The following is a 19964-nucleotide window of genomic DNA, read 5'->3' as shown; positions in this document are numbered from 1 at the left end:
ATCCCTTTGACCTGCAAGTTGTAATCCAATGTAATTTTTATAATATACTGTCCATATACAAGTCTAAAGCAAATTATCATATCTTTCATGTTACATATACTTAACTTCACATGATTCATGGATTATGGCAAGAGGTTCTTGTTGCTTCATAGCCACTATGGGCTTCTGGGAGGTGAGTAAAAACAATGAGACAGGCTTCTAAGCAAGGTAAAAAGATTTTGCTCTTTTAATATCTGCTCAAGTCACAATATCTGCTCTGAGGGCGTTACTCTGGGTAACATTTCAATTTTATTGTCAATGGCATATTGTAAGAACATGTCTATACAGAAGGAACAGGCACTAACAGAGGGACCCCAAAAGCTGGGCTTTCAGAACAAAGGAACACAGTGATCAGCATTCTTCCCATTCACTTGATATTTTTATCAAAAACTGCTCAACACACCACCATTTTCAAAAGGCAAGAGCCATATTCAATTCATAACATTAAAAAAGCCACACATTTTAACTTTAGTTTTCAGGAAATCTTTACCTGGAATCAGTAGTATATGCAGCCAATACCTTTTAGTGCCATTTGAAATTATGGCGTTTGCAACTTTTAAGCTTAGCTCCTTTCCAACTTTAAGGGCTACTCCCCAGCAGAGAAGCTTTAAGAAATTCCACAAAATGCTTTTCCTATCAACAGCACAGAACACATTGAAAAGGAACAACTACTGATCAGAATGAACTGAAATGGATATAGACCTGACACACTGGCTAATGGAACTTTTTGGTTGAAAAAAGTATGTTTTATACTTTTACAGACATTATTCAACCCAATCTGCAAACTGAGAACTGGAGAAAAATTTTTTTTAAAGCAGTGGCTGTACCCACTAACGGTTTACACAGTACATACATATAGACTTGCTCTTTCTGCAGTGTTTACTTTTAAGACCACAGGGCTGAGGTCTCTGCTCCTGTAATAAGTTATTTCATACAATACAGTGTATAGAACATTAAAGGTGAAACACTTCTTGAAGACTCAAAAGACAGACACTTTTCAAAACGTCCATGTGTCTGATTTTAAGGAGTGGAGACAAGAGCCTCCACGCATCTTCATTAGCTAGATCCCTTCTCCTCTTTGGCTACCGCAGCCTCTGTAGGAGTAGTTTCCAAATCTTTGCTCTGATTTTCTCTCTCTTCATCATCTTCTTGGGGGTAAAGGTCTGGATACTTCTGCATGCACTCCTGCATAGCCCGGAACTGGTCCACACAGTCCGATCCCTTTATTTCTTCTGTGCTATAGTGGAAACAGGAAAAGGCCGATTTGAATTGTTCCCCACAGGGACCACTAGCCATTCCACCAAGGCACGGGCAATTCCAATTGATATCTCCATTCGGCAATATCAATCCTGAACAAAAAGACAAAAGACAGAATAAAAATTAGGTGTCCTCTAGGTTTTCTTCTTTGTTTTTAGGTGAATTTTGTTCTATGAAATGTACTGGGCGACAGCACTGAAGTCTGAGGTTCTTTATTATATCCACAAAACCAGTACAGAATCAACAGTGGCAGTGCAAGCCACCCTTTATTGCCTAGCCTCTGTGCCTCAACTCTGATCTGTATGACTCACTGCTGAGAAAGGGAAAGAGGAGAGGTTAGCTCACGTCCTAGTTCAGTCTCTGGTAGAATAAAGAAATCATAGGGAAGGAAACAGAGAAGACAATGTACAGAAGAGAGGACACAATGACAACATCACAGGAAAAAGATATCAAGATCTATTCTAGGAATGAAAACACAAAACGTGAAGGCAAGAAGTTAAACAGCTTAACAATATCAAGAAACGTAAGTTTGTAAAAAATAAAGTAAATTGGTAATGTTATTATCGGTTGTGCTACTAGCCTTCATCCCCCAAGAAAATGATAACTTAAGGTCGCCTGATACTTACCGCTATAAGTCCCTGTTTTCAGTCACTTATTATGTTGCCAAACTTTTAACTGTTTGAACTGAAGTTTTCCTTGATGAGTGTCTGCCTCAGTCGAATTTATTTTTTGAAAATTTAAGCCATAAAGCTTCAGCCATTGCTGAGAACAAGGCTAGGAAAAGATGTTTTGCCCATGTTAAAAAAATTTGGGTGACTTTTTCTTTGAAAAGCTTTAGTGACTCCATGTTTGTAACAGGGACTTGAAATTTGGAAGGGCAGTGGCCTTTGTATCAGGGATGTGTCTTTTGAGGTCCCTGTGGAAATCTGCCCAGATTTGGCTAAGTTATATGCTTTCTTTCTTTATTTGAAGTTTGCACATGCTCAGGAGAGACTTCTTAGAGTTTAAGATTCTCTCTGAAGATTCTATCTGCACAGGGCCTACAGGTTATGTTACCCCAAGTGCTCAAGGGCCACAATTCATGTTTTATTTTTAAAAACAAAAATGAACAAAGTAGGGAAAAAAATAGCTAAGCACTCACTGTAGTATACGCACTTAAAACGTTTACTATTTTTTGCTCAAGAATCTTGTGAGTCTCTGGAGTTCACTTCCATTCAACCAGATCAGGCCAGGAGAAAACAGCATTTACAACTGAAGCAAAGTGGGTTTGGTTCAGCACCCCAGAAGGCACTGAATTCAGACTATCTGCTTTACACCAAGCCTAGTAGTAAACTGCACAGTCCCCGTTATACCATTTCTGTGCTGGAAGTGCTATTTACTACCCAAAGACTGGAACATCGTCATGCATAGGTCTTTTGGACATGCTCACAGAATTGTCACTTATCCTGCTGGAAAAAATTCACTCTCTTTCATGGACAAGATGTAGCTAGTACAGTACATCATGGCATCTTTGGCAAACTATAGCTGGGGGGTCGGGGGGAGAGAAAGCAGGAGGTCATAAAAAAAGGTGGACAGCCTGTTGAAGACTCTCTATTGCTAGGGATGATATAAAGCAGAAAGAATGTAGGTTGATCTTGCAGTGTAAAATAAATATGGTTTTGCTTTGTAAATAGACCAAACTAGAATTTGAAGTCACTGAGGGAAATTACGGAATATCAACTGTTAAAATAACTGGCTGTGTCTCAAATACTTTAAGAACATAGAAAAAGTTTTCTGAAAATACCCTGATCAGGGCATTGCAGTAATAAAATTCCTTGTCATATAATCCTCCAATCTGAAACAGAAATTATTAGTTTTGAAACTCAAGACTGCATGATGATATAGAAAACTCAATTGTAAATTATGACTTTCCACACATGAATCTTTCGCACTTACTCCTGGATATTTTAAGAGTAGAAAAATAGGTATAACTCCACTAATCTCATCATTAAAAAGACACAAGCTTCTAATACCAACTGCACAGAAACCACATTTTAAAAGAAAGCTGAACAAGAGTAAGAGCTTTGTTCCCAGTGGACCAGAGGCACAGAGGAGTCTCCCTACACTAAAAGTGATATAGTATATTAGCTAGAATTCTACCCAGACACCTCTAGGGGCACATAGGACATCCTTTTACATGAAGCAAGTGGAAAGGATTTTTTTTTTTTTAATGTAATCTCTGAACTAATAGAAAGTTGCACTTTTTCTTCTGGAGGTAGTCTGCAGCACATTGAACCTCTAATCCAGACCTACTGTTAAATACTAGTTGAGGCTACGCTCAAAAACCACTCAATTGGCATCATAACAGATCCAGGGCTTAGGCTGGCAATTCGTTGCAGAGCTCATCCAACCTAACCCCTCTTAGATAATGGAAATTGATATCACAGCCACAAATAAAAATGTCTGCACTTATGGTAATACATGTTTTGTCCTCTCTAACCTACTTAAGTGCCTATAATTAGGTTGTATCAGAGATGCAAAGATCTGCATTAGGATTCCCTTTAACATTATAAATTCATTCTTGGAATATTGACTTTTGTTGCAGTTGGCTTGTAATGTGAGCTTGTATATCTATTATCTATTGCACCTCTAAAGTCTTTCCTTTATTAATGCTTTTAAGTGGCGTTCTGCTGGGCATCATTTTTTTAAAATCATCCAATGGCGTTATAAGGACATAAGAATGGCCACATGGAGTCAGGCCAAAGGTCCATCTAGCCCAGTATCCTGTCTTCCGACAGTGGCCAATGCCAGGTGCCCCAGTGGGAATGAACAGAACAGGTAATCATCAAGTGATCCATCCCCTGTCGCCCATTTCCAGCTTCTGGCAAACAGAGGTTAGGGACACCATCCCTGCCCATCCTGGCTAATAGCCATTGATGGACCTATCCTCCACGAATTTATCTAGTTCTTTTTTGAACCCTGTTATAGCCTTGGCCTTCACAACATCCTTTGGCAAAGAGTTCCACGGGTTGATTGTGCGTTGTGTGAAAAAATACTTCTTTTGTTGGTTTTAAACCTGCTGCCTATAAATTTTATTTGGTGGCCTCTAGTTCTTGTGTTATGAGAAGGAGTAACTAACACTTATGTACTTTCTCCACACCAGTCATGATTTTGTAGACCTCTATCATATTTCCCCTTAGTCATCTCTTTTCCAAGCTGAAAAGTCCCAGTCTTATTAATGTCTCCTCACAGCAGTCATTCTATACCTCTGATCATTTTTGTTGCCCTTTTCTGAACCTTTTCCAAGTCCCAATATATCTTTTTTGAGATGGGGCGACCACATCTGCACGGAGTATTCAAGATGTGGGCATACCATGGATTTATATAGAGGCAATATGATATTTTCTGTCTCATTATCTATCCCTTTCCTAATGATTCCCAACATTCTGTTAGCTTTTTTTAAGGCATTTGACTTGGTACTGCATGACATTTTGATTAAGAAACGTGAATCATATAAAACGAACTTGGCACCCATTAAATGGATTAAAAACTGGCTAACTGAGAGGTCTCAAACTGCAAACCAGGAATCATTATCCAGCAGATGTGTTTCTAGTGGGGTCCCGCAAAGATTGGTTGTTGGCTATTGAACATTTTTATCAGTGACCTGGAAGAAATCATAAAATCATCACTGACAAACTTTGCAGATGACACAATAATCGGGGGAATGGTATATGCTGAAGAGGACAGGTCGCTGATACAGACCAAGTGCGATCACCTGGTAATCTGGACGCCAGCAAACAATATGCGTCTTAATACACCTAAGTATATATCTAGGAACAAAGACTGTAGGCCACACTTACACGATGGGGGAGTCTATCCTGGGATGCAGTGACTCTGAAAAAGATTTGGGGGTTGTGATAGAGTCACTGCACATGCGCTTCCAGTGCGATTCTATGGCCAAGAGGGCTAATGCGATTCTTGGATGCATAAACAGGGGAATTTTGAGTAGAAAAAGAGTTATTTTACCTCTGTTTTTGGCACTGGTGTGACCTCTGCTGGAATACTCTGTTCAATTTTGGTGTCAATAATTCAAGAAGGGTGTTGATAAATTGGAAAGGGTTCAGAGAAGAGCCATGAGAATGATTAAAGAATTAGAAAACACACCTTATAGTGACAGACTAAAGGAACTCAATTTATTTAGCTTAACATAGAGAAGGTTATGGGGTGACCTGATCATACAATTTGCCAAGGGTCATGGTTGATTCTCCATCACTGGCAATTTTTAAATTAAGATTATATCTTTTAGAAAAACATCTACTCAAGAATTATATTGAGGAAGTTCTATGGCCTGTGTTACACAGAGGTGAGCCTGTATGAACACAATGGTCCCTTCTGGCATTGGAATCTACAAATTTAAAATACCCAGAATGCAAGAAGTGAATATGAGTTTGGCATATCTTGTATATTTTATAAGGGCACTTAACATTTATGTTTTGTACACCTTTAAAACACAGGAATATAAATTGCAAAAGGTGCAATGATAAGGAGTTAACATTCTTAGGAGAACGTTTGTTTTAACTTCCTTACTTTTGAATATTTTAAATTCAAAATATTAACATTTTAGTTTCTCAATCCTCTTCAGACACGCTCCCCATTAAAAAAACCTCAGGAAAACCCCAAAACAATTAGGCTTGAGGAACTTGTAGGCTCTTCAAAATTAAGTTATTGAAGACTGGGAGCTTAAAAAGCTCTTCTGGTTTCTTTAGCAAGACTGGAAAGCCATACAACTCTCTCTTGCAGTGCAAAGAGGAAGTCAAGTCATAAATTTATCCTCAAAACTCACTTCTACTGTCTCACCTATGAAAAGTTTAAAAAACCCACAAAAGCACTGAAGTTAATGGAACTGTCAAGACATGTACCCAACTTGATCTTGTAGCATCCTTTCCTTCCGCTGAATTTTTTTTTTTTTTTTGGTCTGTTTATGATCCTTGTTTGTTGTGTAATGGGAAATTTCAGGGAAGGACCTGTGCCTTCACCAGCAGTTTTGGGAACCACTCCTGCCACTAGACAATTATTTCAATACAGAACCTGCTTTTACACTGAAATCTATTTATTGAGAATCTTTTGTGATTAACTCTTTCTGCGTAAGACATTAGTTATGCTAACAGTGCTGTAACATTCACAAAAGTCACCTGGCATGCACAAACTATTTAAAAACAATTATAACAGGTTTCTCAATTTTAAATTATATAGATTTTGCAAGTGATAGGAACAGGTCCTCAGTTAGGAACAGTCACCCTGAAAAATTCGACACCTGTAATGTTCATCTGTTTGCACTGAGGAAGCAAAAAGCAAAGTCTTAGATTGGGAAAAATATTTTTTCATCTTTCTGTAATTCAAATGCTGATGAAGAGATTCTTAGGCAATTTGCCCTGCCCACCCCTGTGAAGAAAGGATGTTATAATGAGAGACACAATGTAACTTTAGGTACAGCTTTTATGTTCTAAAAGCTATAATTAAAATCTCTCACACACTTTGCCATCCCACTTAGTTGGGAATCATCTGCAGCTTTGCCCATTGTACTTTTAATACTTCTAGCTTAGAAAGTGGGCTCCAGACATTTTAATAATTGTAACTGAATCCTCATAACTGACAGTGTAGAAGGGGAGAAGAAGAATACACCTCTATCTTACCCAAGAGAAACAGCATATAATTAGGATTTTCCTATGCAAACTATTGATCAGAAACGTAATAAAGATAATCTTTGATTTAAGAGAGGAATTTAACAACTAGAGCTACAACAACAGTTATGTTTTGCATTGTGATACCATGTGTTAGGAAGGCTGCAAAATAATGATCACACTCTGCATAAATGTAAAGGTTTACATTATATTAGGACTCAGTGCAGATTAAGGCATTTATATAATAATCATATTCCTCCTTAAATGTGATTATTCTGTGTATAGTACAGTAAAAAAAGATCAAAAGGGCCATTACTGTGAATTATGCCACAGAAGTTGAACACTGGAAATCATATCTCCTGTTCAAAGTATAAGCTAAATTAAAAAAACCTGCATGTTACTTTATGATCGGCTAAAGACTTTTCCAATTTTCTTTTAAATAAGAACCACACAATAAATAAAAACCACACATTGTAGAGCTCCTGCCCTACAATGCTTCAAAATGTTTTGCCCATGTCTTTCCTCTCCATAGATTTCACTCCACTCAGATACAACTGCAATCTGTGATATGTGAATTGTTTATTTTTTTTTATTTGATTGTTTTATTGTTGTAGCTTTGGAGAACTGAAGTGAGAAACTTTGAGAAAACCCTTAAATTTTGGCAGCAACTCACGGCATATTCAAAAAAGCATACTACAGTATTTAATGCAAAAACCACTTTCATGTTGGATCATATGCATTTCTAATGGAAAGGACAGGGATAAGATATCCTTTTCATTGCAAGGTTTCCCCAACACAACTAGCTTCTGGCCTTTTCTCTCTCCTCCCCCACCCATAATAGGCCTGGATAGGCCAAATTGGGAATATAAATCCAGAGTACAGCTAGCAGGCGGTCTAAAGTGCTGGAATTACTGATTTGTGAGAGGATACATATCTCCCTCCCACCAAAGCCCCTCCACATCCAACATAAACATGGCAATTTCACTGGCCCTTCCAGATGAGTTGTCTTGGCCACCTTAAAATTCTGCCCAGGCTGTCCAACTGGGAAAGGATCTAGATTCTATGACATACTAACTTCATTTGTGCAACCACTGCCATGAAAGAACAACACAGAAACTTGTCCTTACAGGTCCCAAGAGAACAACTATGCTCAGAGTTCATGTTCGAATCACTTGCATGGCTGTTCTGCATCACACCAATGCCAAGAGATCCTTTTCTTCCCTCTTTTGATCTGGCACTGACAATACAGCAAACCTCACTGGCTTGCTGGACCATAATTATTAATATAACTCAAAATATCATGAACTGTTACGGCTCAGTTCCAATAAGGCAAGTTTAAATTCACACACCCCATTACTAGAGAAGCCCTGGTTGTTGAAGACATGACTTCTAGTGCAGAAGAAGTGTCACTTAAAAAAATTCCAACACACTGTCTTTACAATGATAACGGGAGATATTTGAAGACTTGAAGCAGCTTCCTATATCCCAAGACTGCATGAATGTAAGAATTTGCCAATATAAGCAGCAGTCTTTTTTGTTCAGTTGTACACCACGTAAGGTGACTTATCAGTCTATGAACTGTTAACATGCATTATAACATCTCCAAGAGCTTATATGTTCTCCAGATGCGAGATTGTGGTGGGATCTTTATTTTTGGCAGTCTAGTTTTGCAGAAGAGAGACAGGCCAGGCAGAAGGGAGTTGGGATCTTATCACCACTATATTGATCAATGAAAAAGATCACAGGCTATTAACACTATACTTTAAGAGAAAACGGCTTTTTCTAAAATTTTGAGACAGCATTTAAATACATTTCCTCATTGTTTTTTCCACAGAGTACAATAACTGGCTGATCAGATAAATTTCTCTCAGAAAATGCTTTTCATATAAGGGTCAACTGTATTACAGAACTGACTATTTGTAGATACTGTGGGCTCTATTCTCCTCTCCATAATCAGGGAGTTGTATGTACAAACATAAATTGAGAAGAAAAACAGATGCAAATAGTTTGGATTTCATGGCCAGTACCAGATTCTACCTGAAATCTTTAGAAGCTGATGCACTGCTTTCATAGAGGAGATGCTGACAAATCTTATTGTGCAGATTGGTGAAAACAAATCTGCTGTTTGAGCATTGGCTCTTAGCCAGTAACACATCCCGCCTGAAAATATGAGGGGTAAAGGAACTCCTGACAGACACTAAACTTTAGCTTCAACACATCTTTCAGAAAAAAGACACACGCACTGGAAAGTTTAAGGGGGAAACCAGCTATTTCTTTTCATCTCAGAAAGGGTGTAAGGTTAACCTCAATCACACCAAGCCTGCCAGTCCCATATATTGAGAAAGCCAATTAAACCTATTTTGAGCACCATATCCGAGGTACATCATCAAGTACTGTGTAAGAATGTCTGTTTCTACTTACCTGTTACTGTGAAGTTATGTTTCATCATCTTTTATTACTAGCTTTCACAAGAAGTTCCACATGGGCTGTTCTCTCAACCTACCACCTAAACATAACATTGTCTTAAATTCACAGATACTGGGCTAATACTAAATGTCTTGGGTTAAACAACTGCACACACCAGGGTTAAATGTTCTAACATACATATGCTATCACATCCTTACTGAGCAATACCTCAGAATATCGCCCCACTTCATAGATTCTAGCAGCCTTCTGAGTGGGTGAAGTGACTGATGGCCGAGAGATTGGGGTACAGAGCATCTCTCACCGTACTGTCCTAAACTTCAAGAGAAACTTTTGACTTTGAATCAAGAATGCTATGGGAAGGAGTCTGGTAAGTTACTGTTCTATCTGAAAGATGTCTGTTCACCTGACATACATGTAGCATCTAAAGTCAAAAGATTTCTGTATTCCCTTGTCCCAATTTTCATTTAGATCATTACAAAAGTCAAAGGATCCATGGTGAGGATGTGTTCAGATACAACTGTTCACTCTGAATACTGCTGTAAACAGGTTCAGAATCTGTGCAGGTATGTAATGCTTGCTCATTTTAGCACAAATCTATGTATGAAAACAAAAAAGTTTAATTATACAGGAAAAGATGGTTCAAATTAGACTGTGTACTGTATGTTTGTTTGTACCACCAATATCCTTTTCTGAGTGCTAAATGATGTGTGAATACTGCCCCCTGGAGATTAAAATGCTAGGGGCAGAGTTTCTGCTAACTACTGTATGTTTAGCAGATTTTCAGCTGGGAAAAGAAACAACTTAGCTCAACTTCAGTCAAAGTTGGAGGCAACAAGACTTCATACTTAGTATACCTCAATTCATGCAAACTGAAGTAGACATTACAGCCAAATTTCAAACGGGAGTACCTGAACTTATGCACCCAAATAAAAGCGACCAATTTTCAGAATTGCTTGAGTGTCCACAGTTCCAATTGATTTCAACAGGAGCTGTGAATAGTAATAGCACCTCTAAAAATGAGATTGTTTCCATTCAGGTCCCAACTTCTGGCACTCATATTTCAAACAGTTGCCTTTTGTGCCTGGTGAACATAAAAGCAATCCAATAAATCCCAAATCCAGTCTTAAATTTTCACGGACATTTATTAGCCTGGGTCAAAATATATCCACTCAGCTTTTACCATGACTATAAACTAAGATATTTTACTCACCGATTTTAAGAAAAAAAGATTACTTGCCCAAGGCAACCATGATTTTACAAGGCTTAATCCCATGTTATTCTGTCTCACAAAAAGCAGAATAAATAGCAATAGTAAAAGCAGAGAGTTCTTAAATTTGTTCACTTGCAGATGTGAACGGTTTAGCACCAGTACTGGTTTATCTTGCATGATATTTTGGCAAACTTCAGTTCCAAACTGCAAATGTTACATTACTTGCCTCTTAAGGCATTAGTGAAAACTGGATCCCTTTAGAGTGGTCATTATGTGACAGGAGGAGAAAAATAGTTTTAGTACTTGTTGAAATGGGTTACTGGGTGTAGAACATGACAAAGTCATGGGTATAAGTCACTTTCACACTAATTGGGATTTCTGAAGAATCTCAGACCACTACTGCAACAAACTGCATGTGTGATAGTCTGCAGAACTAAACATTTTGAAGGACTGGAGAGGGACTGAAGTAGTTGAGGCTGAAGGTGGGACCATTAGAAAACATGCAGAATAAAGAAGTTAGAGAAACACTAAACTACTGTATGGAATTAAACTGTGTTAACTCCTCCTCTTAGACCTGTTCAAGACATGATTAACGGTCTTTGGAGGAGAGTACTGTAATGCCCATATTCCTCATTTTCATATAATTGTGATCTCACATATAAAGCATGCCTTGTAAGGTATCAGGGGAAAGGTTATGCTCTGCTGAAAGTCATTTCTCTATCCATATATGTGTATCATTAATACATATGAAGTTATGAGAAGTGTGTTGTATGGTGGTCACTAAAACATGCTGTAAGTTGGGGAATCAGCCAGATATTATCTCCCCAGAGGCAAAAGCAAGGAAAGTAACCAACGCCCAGGCTGGGCGTCAAACAACCCATCAACAGCCATTGTCCAGCAAGGGAGCTACAATGCAATGACTCACCTGCATGAGGCCACACCAGGGGAATTGCTCAACCTTGCGTGGAGAGACTCAGCAATGCCCCCCAGACATGCCTGGACTTGTACTCCCCAAGCACATGGACTGAGGGTATAAAACAGACAGAGTGGACACATACTGGGCCCTTCTCCTGTCCCCACCTTCACTGCAAGCAACTAAGGGCTTGGCTACACTTGCGAGTTACAGCGCAATAAAGGAGTCCCGGGTGCACTAGCTCACTACCTGTCCACACTGGCAAGGCACGTAGAGTGCTCTGACTCCGCGGCTACAGCGCTGCTGGTATTCCACCTTGGCGAGTGGAATAACGTTTGCTGCGCCCCCGCTGGAGCGCTGCGGAGCCAGTGTGAACAAGGTGTTGCTTTACTGCGCTCTGATCAGCCTCTGGAAACATCCCATAATCCCCGAAAGTCAAGTGGCCACTCTTGTCATTATTGTGAAATCGGCTGCAGGAATGCGGAAATGCCCTTTCAAAGCTCCATTCTGGAGAAGCCAGCTGCTTATCAGCTCTGAGAAAAAGCAAACATTTACTGTTTGCTTTGAGTGAGGGGGGGTCTAAACTTACAAGACAGCATGTTGACACACTCTCCCCACCACATACACACAACACACTCCACCCCACCCCACCCATTTGAAAAGCACGCTGCAGTCAGTTGCATGCTGGGATAGCTGCCCATAATGCACCGCTCCCAATGCTGCTGCAAGTGCCACAAATGTGGCCACGCCAGTGCGCTTGCAGCTGTCGGTGTGGACAGACTGCAGCGCTTTCCCTACTGTGCTCTCTGAAGGCGGGTTTAACTCCCAGAGCTCTACTTCTGCAAGTGCAGCCATGCCCTAAGACACTGAGAAGAAAACAAGACTCCAACAGAGGAGACTGGCCTGTATATTAAGGAACAAGCCTGTATATTAAGGACTGCAATATCCAGTGGGGTGTTGCCCAGTCTAATAGGGTTGAGAGTTTAGACTGCGTGCTTTTATTTTATTTTGGTAACCACTCTGACTTTTTGCCTATCACTTAAAATCTACCTTTGTAGTTAATAAATTTGTTTGTTTATTCTACTTGAAGCAGTGTGTTTGATTTGAAGCGTGTCAGAGACTCCCCCTGGGATAACAAGCCTGGTGCATATCAATTTCTTTGTTAAATTGACAAACTCATAAAAGCTTGCAGTGTCCAGCGGGCATAACTGGACACTGCAAGACGGAGGTTCCTAGGGTTGTGTCTGGGACCTGAAATATTGGCTAGTGTCATTCGGTTGCACAATCCAAGGAGCAACCCACATGCTAGAGGCTGTGCGTGAACAGCCCAGGAATGGGGGTTCTCACAGCAAAGCAGGGTAAGGCTGGCTCCCAGAGTCAAGGATTGGAGTGACCGAGTAGATCACTGGTCCAGATAACATGAGAGGGGAACACACACAGACAAGGATTATGTCTCCATTTAAAAGTAAAAAGTAAGTTAAAGAGTAAGTTTAATGGTACTGCATTAGGAAAAAGAATGACCTAGCTTTTAGAGATTCTCTGGGGACTTACTCCACTAATTTAAATGGGAGCCACAAAAATATATTAGATTGTTAAATATATGTCTTACCATCCTCTTACCAAATGTTACTGACCTTGGTCTTCATAAGGGTCATTGGGGTCATCTGCTACCAGTTCTGCACTGCTTGGTGTCTCATGGTCCTCTTTGGTCACGAATATAATTCTGTCTTTTCCTAACATTTTAAGGAAAGACAAAAAGCAAGAGTTCAGAAAAAGGATTAAGCTGAGACAAAACAAGCCATTTACAAAGCCGCTGCACGGTACGAGCTTTTGAACTGTTGTGCATGTAAACAGATGCATTCATTTTAAGAGCTAATGAGTCTGCTCTACTTGACCCTGGTTAGTCTTCAATTGGAGCAGTGTTTGGTTTTGGGCATCACATTTTAAAAACGACAAATTGGAGAGTGTTCAGAGGAGAGCCGCTAAAAAATGACAAAAAGATTTGGAAAATAAGACCTACAAGGAAAGGTTAAGAGAATCAGGCTACGTTCAATCTAGAAAAAAAGATGACTGAGGCGAGACAGGATAACTGTCTACAAATACATAAAAGATGGTATGAAGAGGACAGGAATCAATTATTCTGATTAATCAACGAGGACAGAGCAAGACATAATGAGCTTAAGATACAGCAGGGTAATTTAGGAAAAATATTCACATCTTTATAAGAGCAGTTAGGCAATAGAACTTGATGCCAGGGGAGATGTAGAGGAGTCCTCATTGAAGGGATTCAAGGCTACCATAGGTGTCCATCTATCAGAGATTCTGAGTCAACTGTTAGGATTCATGGACTTGGGGTTAGAAATTACTCCAGGACCCACTATTATTTGTATTTCAGTGACACCTAGGAACGACACTAAAAAAAATTAGGGACCCTTTATGTGAAAAGACCTTTCAGAATTAAAGTTATAAAAGAACATAACAATGGCCATATTGGGTCAGACCAATAATCCATCTAGCCCAGTATCCTGTCCTCCAACAGTGGCCAGTGCTAGGGGCTTCAGAGGGAATGAACAGAACAGATAATCATCAAGTGATCCATCCCGTCACCCATTCCCAGCTTCTGGCAAGCAGAGGCTAGGGACACTTCAGAACACAGTTTTGCATCCCTGCTCATCCTGGCTAATAGCCATTGATGGACCTATCCTCCATGGACTTATCTAGTTCTTTTTGAACCCTGTTATAGCCTTGGCCTTCACAACATCCTCTGGCAAAGAGTTCCACGGGTTGATTGTGCATTGTGTGAAGAAATACTTCCTTTTGTTTGTTTTAAACCTGCTGCCTATTAATTTTATTTGGTGACCAGTAGTTCTTGTGTTATGAGGAGTAAACAGCGCTTGCCTATTTATTTTCTCCATACCAGTCATGATTTTATAGACATCATATATCATATCATATCATATCATATCCCCCTTTAGTCATCTCTTTTCCAAGCTGAAGAGTCCCAGTCTTATTAATCTCTCTTCACATGAAAGCTGTTCCATACCCCTAATCATTTTTGTTTCTCTTTGCGGTACCTTTTCTGAGATGGGGCGACCACGTCTGCACGCAGTATTCAAGATGTGAGCGTACCATGGATTTCTAGAGGCAATATGATATTTTCTGTTTTATTATCTATCCCTTTCTTAATGATTCTCAGCATTGTCAGCTTTTTTGACTGCCGCTGCACATTGAGTGTATGTTTTCAGAGAACTATCCACAATGACTCCAAGATCTCTTTCTTGAGTTGTAATAGCTAATTTAGACCCCATCATTTTATATGTGTAGTTGGGATTATGTTTTCCAAGGTGCATTACTTTGCATTTTTTAACACTGAATTTCATCTGCCATTTTGTTGCCCAGTCATCCAGTTTCGTGAGATCCCTTTGTAACTCTTCACAGTTTGCCTGGGTCTTAACTATCTTGAGTTGTTTTGTATCATCCGCAAATTTTTCCACCTCACTGTGTACACTCTTTTCCAGATCATTTATATGTTGAACAGTACTGGTCCCAGTATAGACCCCTGGGGGACACCATTATTTACCTCTCTCCATTCTGAAAACTGACCATTTATTCTTACCCTTTGTTTCCTATATTTTAACCAGTTATTGCTCCATGAGAGGACCTTCCCTCTTATCCCATGACAGCTTACTTTGCTTAAGAACCTTTGGTGAGGGACCTTGTCAAAAGCTTTCTGAAAATCTCAGTACACTATATCCAATGGATCACCCTTTTCCACATGCTTGTTGACCCCCTCAAGAATTCTAGCAGATTGGTGAGGCATGATTTCCCTTTACAAAAACCATGTTGATTCTTCCTCCAACAAATCATGTTCATCTATGTGTCTGATAATTCTGTTCTTTACTACAGTTTCAACGAATTTGACTGGTACTAAAGTTAGGTTTATTGGCCTGTAATTGCCGGGATCACCTCTGGAGCCTTTTTTAAAAATTGGCATCACATTAGCTATCCTCCAGTCATCTGGTACAGAAGCTGATTTAAATGATAGGTTACATACCACAGTTAGTAGTTCTGCAATTTCACATTTGAGTTCCTTCAGAACTCTTGGGTGAATACCACTTGGTCCTGGTGACTTATTACTGTTCAGTTTATCAGTTTGTTCCAAAACCTCCTTTAATGACACCTCAATCTGGGACAGTTCCTCGGATTTGTCACCTAAAAAGAATGGCTCAGGTTTGGGAATCTCCCTCACATCCTCAGCCATGAAGACTGATGCAAAGAATTCATTTTGTTTCTCTGCATTGAACTTTAGTGACCATTAGACAGTAAAGACAGGACCCAAACCATATTCTCTTGAGGCATATAGGCAGGATTTCCGCTAGGATATACTAAGGCAGCTAAAAACGGCAAATGTAGTGGCTAATTTCAGGTGAGCTTTAAAGGTCAGAGCCATAAGGCACCACTGGCTCGCTAAGAACACCTGCAAACCCCCTATCGCACTCGCCACATATGAAGATGCAACATAACTTAAAAGCAAAGTAACTAGCTTCCTACTGATCTTTCCCAGATGTCAAACACCAGATAACCTTTTTTTTTTAATAGTTAAAATATTAACTAGCTAGCACTGGTTAAAGTTTAGCATAGAAAAAACAATGACCATCAGTCAATTACTAAGAAACTATGTACCACATTACACCATTTATTCATGTAGTCCAGTATTCCTCCTCCAACAGAGAAAGCTAGAAAACCCCATAATATATCTAATCAGCTGTAGCCAGATTTTATTAGGGTGCACATCACTGGAGTAGAGTTCCACAATGCTGAATATTTGGAGCTGGGAGATGATGTGGGGCAGATACCACAGGGTTTAGGGAGGAGTTTATCTTATGCCCTGAAGCATTCAAAGTGATTAGTCTTATCTTGGCAAGCATGGCTACCGTCAAGGTGACCTTAAGAATTACTGCTCTTTGTGGAGAAGTTTCTTTCGAATATGCATGTAAGGTAATTTGCTACAGAGCAGTAGTACTTTTAGGCAGTCTTGACTGTGACTTGTCAAAAATTTATTGATTTTTGCAATTGAGTTACCATAAGAACTAAAACTCAGGTGCACCTCTGTATATATCCTGTTTACAATCTAGTTAAACAAGAAACTGGCAGCTCTTAATTTGTAACCCAAGGTCACAGCTCATTTCACTGAAGATCAGGGACATTGAAAAGTTACAGGTTTCAGAGTAGCAGCCGTGTTAGTCTGTATTCACAAAAAGAACAGGAGTACTTGTGGCACCTTAGAGACTAACCAATTTAAGGATGGCAATACCACAACTTCCCTACAGTAGCCAGTAAAACAAAAGCTTATGCTCAACTAAATTTGTTAGTCTCTAAGGTGCCACAAGTACTCCTGTTCTTTTTGAAAAGTTGAAAACTGGCTTGGATAGCAATATCATCAAACGGACTGAGAGTTGGCTAAAGGGACACAAACAAAGGGTATTGATAAATGGCACATGTGCTGAATTCCAGGCAAGTGTCTAGTGGACTATTGAGGAGGTTTTTTGTATTAGGGATGGATTTAATATTTTTATTACTGATTTACATGAACAAAGTAAAGAGCACATTAAATTTGCCGATTATATTAAATTGGGAAGTGCTGTGAACACTATCAAGGATAGAAAAATACAGTCTGCATAAGATTTGAAGGGTGTAAACACTACAAAGGTAGAACTCACTGTGAAGGTCCAAGGGTATACAAGTGAGCTGTAGCTCACGAAAGCTTATGCTCAAATAAATTGGCTAGTCTCTAAGGTGCCACAAGTACTCCTTTTCTTTTTACTCTGAAACTAGAGTAATGGAAAGTTTAGGGGAAATTTAGGATGATTCTCAGGGTAAATTTTTCTAACTGAAGTCTATGAGACTGCAGAACAGTCTCCCAAAAGGAAGTGTTGGAAACTTCATTGGGAAATAATCCTTCATTTGGGAGGGAAGAGAAAGGGTGATATACAATAGCCTCCCTCTATCTCACATTTCCTTGAAGCTACCACAGTGAATCAACAGGGAGGGTAGGATTAGAAATTAAGGCTTTCCTAGCTCTCGGTAACATGACTGCCATTAGTGGACACATACAAATTACAAGATGTATAAACGTTTGGTGAAATATTTACTAATCTTCATTTCGATGTGTCTGAAATATACCAGTTAGATGTGTGAAGTGTCTTTGTGGCAATTGCTATTTCAAACACTATAGAGTGCATGACTGCAAACCCTCCACCCTGTCAAGCAAACTTTGCAGCCATGAATAATACTGGAACAAATTATTAATCCATGTGTAAGCACCTAGAGGATAACAGGGTTATAAGGAATAGCCAGCATGGATTTTTCAAGAAAAAATCATGCCAAAACAACCTAATGTCCTTCCTCGACAGGGTTACTGGCCTAGTGAATAGCGGTGAAGCAGTAGGTATGATATATAGGGTCCTACCAAATTCCTGGCCATGAAAAACATGTCACAGACTGTGAAATCTGGCTACTGTAGGAAAGTTGTGGTATTGCCATCCTTATTTCTGTGCTGCCTTCAGAGCTGGGTGGCCAGCAGCAGGTCCGGCACCTAGGCCGGGGGGGTGGGGGGGGGGAGTGCGCATGGGGCTCCATGCGCTGCCCCCCACCCCAAGCACCGGCTCTGCACTCCCACTGGTCGGTTCCCGTGGGTGAGAGCCACACAGAGCCGCTTTCGAGCCTCCGCCAAGGAGCTGGACCTGCTGCTGGCCGCTTCCGGGGTGCGGCGCAGTCCTTGGTGCCAGGACAAGCAGGAAGCCTACCTTAGTACCCCCGCTGCACTCCTGACCAGGAGCTACCCGAGGTAAGCCTGCGCCCGAACCCCGAGACCCCCGGCCAACCCGGAGCACCCTTCTGCACCCCAAACCCATCATCCCCAGCCCCACCCTCGAGCCCGCACCCAGTAGTGCCATACTAGGATGTCAATGTGGAGCCAAACTGGCATGCTCCCGGTACATCTTACACACCATCCTGTGCAGCTTTGGGGTTTTCCTTGTTCTCCCATCTGAGTACTGACCCAGCTCAGATAGTGAAAGCTAGCACAACCACAGTGCAATCTGGCTAAAAGACATAGAAATTACAGTGCCAGATTGAATGAGTGGTCCATATAACCCAGTATTGCATCTCCAGCACAGACAGCACCAGCCCTTTACAGGAAGGTACAAGGTAAACAGATAGTAGACAATTAAGTCTCATCCACACAGTGTGGCAACGTGCACTAGAGGAGTGTGAATCCTGAAATGCTTAGGGCAGAACGTTGGCATGTTTTAGAATTCACCCAAACCCCCTGAGGCACCACGTAGACTAGCCCTGAGAGTAGGTTCTTATTTAACGCTTGCTATAAAATGGCTTATGCTGCAAAGTGCAAGAGTTTTATTTTTTACATTGTAGCATAACTGGGTATTTTTACCATGTGTACATATGCCTAAGCCTTATTTGATGCCTACTAAACCTCTGGCCTCAGAGACATCTTGTGCCAGTGAGCGATCAACTCTCATTATTTTATCACAAATCTCATGATAGGCGATGTATTTCTTAACACCGCAATTGCTGGAATGAAGAGACTCAACTGTATTTTTTTTTTTTTTAAATAAAAGAAACCCCTAGCGGTCATGATTGAGAGGGGGAAAAAAAACATGAAAATGGGACACGAGCAAACCCTAAAGGCTCAGAAAACCGAAGGCAAACACGGGGGAAGGGCTCCTGGTTTACAACCCCCGAGGCTAGCCAGCCGCACTGCACCCATGAATTATGGCCCTCGAAGGAGTACTGCCCGTGACGGCTGCGCAGGGCGCCGCCTGTCCCCACGTGCGGGCAGGAAGGCGGCTCCGCGTGCCCTCTACCCCACGCGGGGTCACCGTGGCTGCCCTCCGCCTCACGCGCTCTCTTTCCCCAGCCCGCAGCCCCCAAGCCGCGCCCCTGAGAGCGGGCCCTTCACACAACGTCCCCGCAGGCCCTTCCCCCCCAGCACCGAGGGGAGGGCCGGCCCTCCCCCCGCCACGCACCTTCTTGCCTGCAGTAGGACATGGTGAGGGATGGGGTGGTCTCTCCGCAGCTCCGGCCCGCGGCGACTGACTGACCCAGCCAGCGACCCGTCCGTCCCCGCCAGCGCCTGAACCAGCGGCGGCCGGCGCGCCACGCTGCGACCTCTCACTCCGTTCCCAGAAGGACCCCGGGCTGCCCGACTCCGCGCCTGATTGAGAGCGACCTCAATCGGTCGCAGCTCAACGGAGGAGCCGTTAGGGAAGCCGGGGCCGCAGGCAGGACCCGGAGCTTTGCCGGCCACCCTTCCGCCTATCCCGGCGTGCTTTGCGTTTTGCCGCGCTTCTTACAGTTCTTACAGGACTGCGTTTCCCATGGGGCCCTGTGACAGCGAGCTGTCCCGGCTCGGATTCGCCCGAAGCACCCTTCTCGC

At 41.3% G+C, this 19964-nt stretch overlaps 1 protein-coding gene across 1 annotated transcript; it reads right to left on the bottom strand.

Annotated features, from left to right (window-relative positions):
* Positions 1-211: 211 nt before the first annotated feature.
* Positions 212-19915, bottom strand: CHCHD4 (coiled-coil-helix-coiled-coil-helix domain containing 4). The gene is made up of 3 exons (XM_074959688.1): positions 19555-19915; positions 13141-13239; positions 212-1388 (listed from the first exon to the last, which is right to left on the bottom strand). Exons 1-3 carry the CDS (start codon positions 19574-19576, stop codon positions 1096-1098), a joined length of 414 nt encoding a protein of 137 aa, XP_074815789.1. The 5' UTR covers positions 19577-19915; the 3' UTR covers positions 212-1095.
* Positions 19916-19964: the final 49 nt, after the last annotated feature.

The sequence above is a fragment of the Natator depressus genome, chromosome 7 (genome assembly GCF_965152275.1).
Source record: "Natator depressus isolate rNatDep1 chromosome 7, rNatDep2.hap1, whole genome shotgun sequence".
NCBI classification, from domain to species: domain Eukaryota; kingdom Metazoa; phylum Chordata; order Testudines; family Cheloniidae; genus Natator; species Natator depressus.
The sequence above is the reverse complement of the archived record's forward strand: the minus strand, read 5'-3'. Positions and strand labels throughout refer to the sequence as shown.